Source organism: Tympanuchus pallidicinctus, unplaced genomic scaffold, assembly GCF_026119805.1.
Source record: "Tympanuchus pallidicinctus isolate F22 unplaced genomic scaffold, pur_lepc_1.0 scaffold12, whole genome shotgun sequence".
NCBI lineage: Eukaryota > Metazoa > Chordata > Aves > Galliformes > Phasianidae > Tympanuchus > Tympanuchus pallidicinctus.
Window position 1 is genome coordinate 14,577,221 of NW_026294637.1, and position 6,553 is coordinate 14,583,773.

Consider the following 6,553-nt stretch of genomic DNA (forward strand, 5'->3'; position numbering starts at 1 on the left):
CCTGGAGAGGCCGCGAGGGCGGAACGTTGGTGTGCGGAACGGCGGTGCCGGCTGCTGGAGCCGCTCGGAGCTTTTGGCGAGTGCTCGGGGGCGGTGCCGGGCAGCTGCACGTGAGGGCGATGGCGGCCACGGCTGGGCTGGAGAGGTGCCTCCGCGTGGCGGGTGCTGCTGCGGCGCGGCCTGAACGCTTCCTCAGGTACCTCAGGCGCGGGGCTCGTTGCTCGCTGCTCGCTGCTGGGCTTCATGGCGGCCCGACGGGGTTTCTGGTGCCGCAGAGCCGCGTTCTGCCGGGCCCTGCTGGTGCGACGTCCCGGACCTTTCCTCAGCTGTCGGGATGTCCGTTTCTTCCTTCTGTGTTTCGGCGCTGGAGAAACTGGAATGGCTGCCCGAGGATGAATACTGAGGAATGAGACAGCAGAGAGATGGTTGTTGTTTTGAGTCTGGGGATCTTGGGTGTTTGGTGCTGTACTGCCTCGAAACTTGTGGGTTGCTTACATGTGGTCAGAATACAGTAAAGTGCGGGTGCGGAAGGGGGGAACGTGCAGTAAAGAGACTTAACTACAGCGTCTGTATTGCTGGGAATGCTCGATATGGTTAACTCAGAAGCCGTGGATGAATGAAAACGAGTGAGTTCTGCAAACTAGAAGTGTGTGGGGAGGAACAAAAAGACAACACCTGCTGTGCTTTTTAAGGTTCTTATTTTTTTTCTTACTCCCAGTGTGCAGGATGAGCTGGCTGCTGACTTCAGAACGTTAACAAAGACTCTTTATGATTTAAATAAAGCTCTTGGAAGCAGTGTAGTTCGTGGAAGTCCTCTCAAAGAGCTGGTGATAGAGAACTTTGATGAAGAACAGATCTGGCAACAACTAGAGCTCCAGAATAATGCGGTCCTTGATGTCTTCAAGAAATCTGTTGCACAGTGTACCAATGATAAAGACCTTTGCCTGATCTCTGACCAGGAAGATGACGGCTCTGATGCAGAAGCCAGCAGTGATAGTGAAGTGGAAGACATGCTAGAAGCAGAAACTGAACAGGAGAATGTCTATACAGAACATAAAACTGAAGTTAAAGAGAAGAAAAGTAAACCCAGAGAAAGCATAGTAGAGAAATACAGTGATGATGATTCTGATGTTGACTTTGATATTGAAGCACTAGAGCAAGAAACTAAAACAGCCAAGAAAACAGCAGTGAGAAAAACAGGAAGAACGTCTATAGTGGATGACAAATTCTTCAAGCTGGCTGAGATGGAAGCTTTTCTAGAACATGTGGAGAAGGAAAATGGGGAGAGGGAGGAGGAGGATGATGATGATATCGACTATTTTGAAGACATTATCTCAGATGATGAGGAAGAAGAGTTTGAAGAAACTAAAGTCAAAGTAAGAATATCAGTAACATAATTCTCTGAATTTTTTTTTTTTTTTGTAAATTAGGGTCTGGTATCTGGTAGGGTGACTAAATTGTTGAGCTCGAAGTCGAAATTGCCAAGTTAGATTTGATTAAATGACTAATGATTGTATCTGACGCTGTACTTTAATAATGTACTCGACTTCCATCTCTGTAACAAAATATGCTGATTTAGAAAAACGTACCATCTTCCTATTCCAGTTTCTCTTTAGACCTATCTTGTGTTTCTGCATGAAGTAAGGGCTAGGAAGTCTTGCGGTAAGAAATTTGTGACCTTGCCTAATTGCAGAATACCTGACCCAGCAAACAAGGAAGCATTGCTCATACTGACCTGTGGTGATAAGAGATCTCCACGGTGACTGGTGCAAAGCCAGAGCAAAGGGGGTTTGGCAACTTCTTTTTTCAGGGGCATGGCTTTGTAACTCATTTTGCTGAATTGCTGTGTGTTTGTTTTGAAAATAAGTCTTATTAGCATTACCCGAGATTATTGCTACAAAGAATGCCCAAGATATAAGGGAATAAATACCTGTGAATAATCAGCAATATCTATTTGTCTCTGACTTTTGTATATGTTGAAATAAGAAAGTCAGAATGTCTTGGCTATTTCTATAAGAGGTTATACTGAGATTCTCTAAGTTACTATGTCAGTAAGTTACAGGAGTAGTGCTGTTCTCCAGGTGTTGAAGGCTGTTAACAGGTTTTTCTATCTCATGTTTTTAGCCACTTAAAAGTTCTAGAGATCTAACATATAAAGACTTCTTTGATCCTGTTGATGACAATGATGACTTAGCTAATGATGCTGAAGACTATGAGAATGAAGAAGCCGATAGTGCTATTGAAAAGGAGAATGAAGAAAAAAGCATGTCTGAGTAAGTATATGCATTATTTGCAGTTAAAATGCTCTTGCAATTTTACACTAAATGTGCCACTCTGTTGAAGTAGAAAATGAAGTGTGAATTCTAGGTTCTCTTTATTCACCATTTGCCATTTTGTTTTCTGCTGTGTCATTTTGGATTGTATTATCATCTTAGAAAGTATTTTACTCCTCTCCTGAGTGTTTCTTGGTATTTATTTCACTAAATCAGATAAAAGCCATAACTTCAGCTATTGAAAGTTGGTTTTAATGTATGGAAGTTTCCCTAGTGTTTCTGCCTTCATTGAAAGTCTATTGTAGTTCTTAAGTGTGAGTTAGTCATGCTAGGTTAAACTGCCAGGTAGCGAATGAAATATCTTCATGTAAAAGTGGTGACTTTTAAACTTCTTCTACTTTAGCATGCATTGTATTTTGATTTTACAGGGCTGAGGATATTAATGAAGCAATCATGGAAAATATGAGAAAGAAAAAAGTTTCTTTTAGTTTGCCAGATGACAGTGAAACAGAAGATGTTACTGATGTGCAATTAGAGAGGGGTATTGATCTCAGTGAGGTTAAGTCATCTTTTGAGAAGAGACAGGAAAAGGTAATTATTTTATTTTTCTAATACTTTGAAACTGTGGCCATTGGTTTTTATTGATTGCTGAAGAAGTTAGAGAAACACGAAGAGGCCGCTTGCAACTTAAAGTGTTTTATGTAATCTGATGTACGTATAGAGTTATATGTTCTCACATTTGTATGTGAGTAGGTATTGAAAGTACCTGAAATGGTTATTTCTTTCTTTGAGTTTACTTGTGAACTGTTTTTAACTTCTTAGGAAATTTGTTTTCCAGATGAGTGAAAAAATAAAAAGTTTAGAAGAAGAGTTGTTGGAGGAGAAACCTTGGCAGCTTAAAGGGGAAGTGAGTGGACATAAGAGACCTGAAAATAGCCTTTTGGAGGAAACAGTACTCTTTGATCATGCAGTCCGAATGGGTGAGCAATGAAGGGTGGCTTTCTTGAAGGCATGTTGCCCTGTCACATTGGATTGTCTTCTCTCTAAGCATGCTGATAGCACCCTTGACTCAAGAGTAGGGTAACAAGAACAACGGTTAAACATTTCAGCACTTTTCTGAGGCTGTGCACTTTCATTCTGGAAAATACAGGATACAACAATTTTATTGGTTCAAGTTTAACTTGCTTGAATGTTCCTTAATATAGTGGCAGACTTAATTGCTTATGAGTCCCACATAATATGATTCTCCTTCCCATTCATATCTCTCTGCAGTAGAAGAGAACAGTGTTATTTACTTAGCTTCACCTATCAACAAAAATCTCACACTACTACGTTTTTATTGAGGACTTGCTTTCATTTTTTATTCCTCATAACAAAAAGTATGCCTTGCTGCAGAAACATCAGTGTTTTCTTTTTCTCAGCTCCTGTGATCACAGAAGAAACTACTTTTCAACTTGAAGATATCATCAAGCAGAGAATATTGGATGAGGTTAATATCTTGCTTGCTCTTCAATAAAAGTATATATTGGAAGGATATTTAAGTACTTAAGGAAATTACACACTTACTATTGATTATACTATTTTTTGCCCTGATCCACTGAAAATAAGCACGCAAACTTGAGCTATACATCTTCTATTACATTTACAAGTGAGAGCGTGAACTTCCAGAGGTTTTGGGGAGCCATGAACTTGTTAATATATCAGATAAGTTCATGTTCTAAATAAGCTGTTGCATGTATTGGTCTGTACTAGCATTTGATCATTAATTTATCACCTTCTCAGGCGTGGGATGATGTAGTTCCAAAAGAAAAACCAAAAGAGGATGCCTTTGAATACAAGAAACGTATTACTTTGGATCATGAAAAGAGTAAATTGAGTCTGGCTGAGATCTATGAGCAAGAATACTTGAAACTTCACCAGGTGACATAAACAATGCTTTTTCTGTTGGTTTGAAGTTTTCATATGTAAATGTGTGTATTTACTTGTATGCTGCTACCTGTCTTTGCCTTTGTGGAAATACCTCAGTATTTCTTAGTGTTCATAGGTGGAATAGCGGTGAATTGCATACTGTGTTATCAATCTTGCTAAAGTAAAATTGTTTTAGGAATGATGTTGCAATAACATTGCATTATTAATGCAGCAAAAAACAGAAGAAGAAGAAAATCCTGAGCACAAAGAAATTCAGGAGATGATGGATTCGCTGTTCCTAAAACTGGATGCGCTTTGTAATTTCCACTTCACACCCAAACCAGTATGTACTTCTGTTTCAAAATTACTCTTTTTCTTCCTTTTTATTCATTCCCAAACAGGAGATGTTCCATTTTCCAAGTATATTTTTAAGTGAACATAAAACTTGTTCTGTTTTCATGTTAGGTACATTAGATAATTGGTTGTAAACAAAACCAAAAACAAATACCTAGTATATCCAGTTACCTATAAACTCCTGTGAAATCGTGTGCTCAGTCTTGAATGTTTCCTTATTTTCTAGCCTGTGCCAGAAGTTAAAATAGTGTCAAACCTGCCGGCTATAAGCATGGAAGAAGTAGCACCTGTTGCTGTTAGCGATGCTGCTCTCTTAGCACCAGAGGAGATCAAGGTAATAAAAATCCTCACTTTTTTGTTTTCTTTGTTTGTTTTTAAATATATAGAAGTATAAAAGAAAAAAACAAACAAAAAAAAAAAACAGTTGTCACAACAATCAGAGAATTCTGCCTCTCAACCCAGGTATCCTAGGTTGTGATAGTATGGTTGGGTTTTGTTCTTTACCTGTGATGGTAATTATCTCAGTGTATAGCTGAGTGGAAGAGGCAGTTGAATGGCAATAGAATCTATCAGCTGTACAGATAGCAGCTTCTGACAGTTTTTAATCTGTCTTAATGTGGTATTGCCCTAAGCTAGTTAAACATCTGAAATAACCAAAATGCTAAGACGGACTTGAATACTCTGAGGTGAGCTTTCTTTTATGTGCTTATGGATACAGAGATCTCTTTCTCTTTAGGAAAAGAACAAAGCAGGTGATGTAAAAACAGATGCAGAAAAGACTCCCACGGACAAAAAACGAGAGCGGAGAAAGAAAAAGCTTCGTAAACGTATAAAGCTCAGGGAAAAGGAAAAACGGCAAAAACTTCTTGAAAAGATGAAACCAGAACAAAGCATGAAGCTCAGCAAAAAAGCTGCTGCAGCAAAATTGAAAAAGCTTACAAAAGAAGGCAAAGCGTCACTACTCAAGGTATGGTGCTCTCAAATATCCCTGCATCATTTCATTTTCACTAGTTGAGGACCTCTAAAATCTGCAGGATAATGTTTAGCATACTTACAGGGAGAAGTTTCTTTCCTGTTCTTCTTTGTGTAATTGCATCTACAGCCCCTTTGGATATCTTGGACCCAAATAGTGTGTGTGCTTGCCTGCCCAGAGCTTGTTACATAGTTTATGTTTGAGCAAATACGTCAGGTAAATATGACCTTCCAGAAGTCAGTAATTAGTTACAGATGATATGTGATTTCTTTTAAAGAACTGATGAATATGATGATGCTGTTTATATATTTCTGGGCTATAACGATTTGTCTGTTGACAGGATGAAGGAAAAGATAAGGCCGTGAAGTCGTCCCAAGCCTTCTTCTCCCAATTACAAGATCAAGTGAGAATGCAAATCAAAGATGCAAACAAATTGAAGAAGAAACAAAAAAAGCAGAAAGATGTCTCTGTCCATAAGCTTAAATTATAATTGACTTTTTTATATGTACTAGATCTGTATATATCAGTACATACAGAAACAGCGTTTGTATTTTAATGCTGAATTGGAATGGTTATTAGTCTTTGTACATCATTAAAATGTTCTGGGAAGGCCTAAACTGTGATAAAGACATGTTCCTCTATTTTTTTTTTTTCTTTTTTTCATTCCAGAACAAAAACTTGGTGACATTAGCCACATCCATAATTATGTTTGTGATGTGACTTACAGGTGCCAGCTGTAAGCTATTGCTTTTTTTTATACAGTGTTTTAATTTAGTAGAGATGTAACAGTGTTTATTATAGCTTAAATTTTCAACTTATAGTCTATGGATGCTCTGTAATTGAATCTCTGTTTTGAGCAACTTATGACCACTTCAGGATATAAAAGTTTCCTTGAAGAGTGACTGCCTCTACCCTTACCCACTCTTGTCAGTAATGAAAGGATTGCTTCCCTTCAAAACCAGATAGCAAACAAGTGGTTAGCTACTGAAGATATATAGTAACATAGCTCTTTTTAACACAGGTTATTTGCTGTATTCATCTTAAC

The 6,553-nt window shown here is 38.4% G+C and overlaps 1 protein-coding gene across 1 annotated transcript; it reads left to right on the forward strand.

The window, feature by feature from the left end:
- The first annotated feature begins 35 nt into the window (after window positions 1-35).
- MPHOSPH10 (M-phase phosphoprotein 10) lies at window positions 36-6,125 on the forward strand. The gene is made up of 11 exons (XM_052672300.1): window positions 36-196; window positions 719-1,376; window positions 2,125-2,273; window positions 2,702-2,864; window positions 3,112-3,253; window positions 3,695-3,762; window positions 4,056-4,193; window positions 4,414-4,524; window positions 4,762-4,869; window positions 5,272-5,502; window positions 5,849-6,125. Exons 1-11 carry the CDS (start codon window positions 120-122, stop codon window positions 5,996-5,998), a joined length of 1,995 nt encoding a protein of 664 aa, XP_052528260.1. The 5' UTR covers window positions 36-119; the 3' UTR covers window positions 5,999-6,125.
- Window positions 6,126-6,553: the final 428 nt, after the last annotated feature.

Bases quoted from the DNA above. Each gene is read 5' to 3' on its own strand.
- MPHOSPH10 (XM_052672300.1), top strand. From the start codon at position 120: ATGGCGGCCACGGCTGGGCTGGAGAGGTGCCTCCGCGTGGCGGGTGCT. The intron at 197-718 runs GTACCTCAGGCG...TCTTACTCCCAG, and splicing joins CGGCCTGAACGCTTCCTCAG to TGTGCAGGATGAGCTGGCTG. The intron at 5,503-5,848 runs GTATGGTGCTCT...GTCTGTTGACAG, and splicing joins GCAAAGCGTCACTACTCAAG to GATGAAGGAAAAGATAAGGC.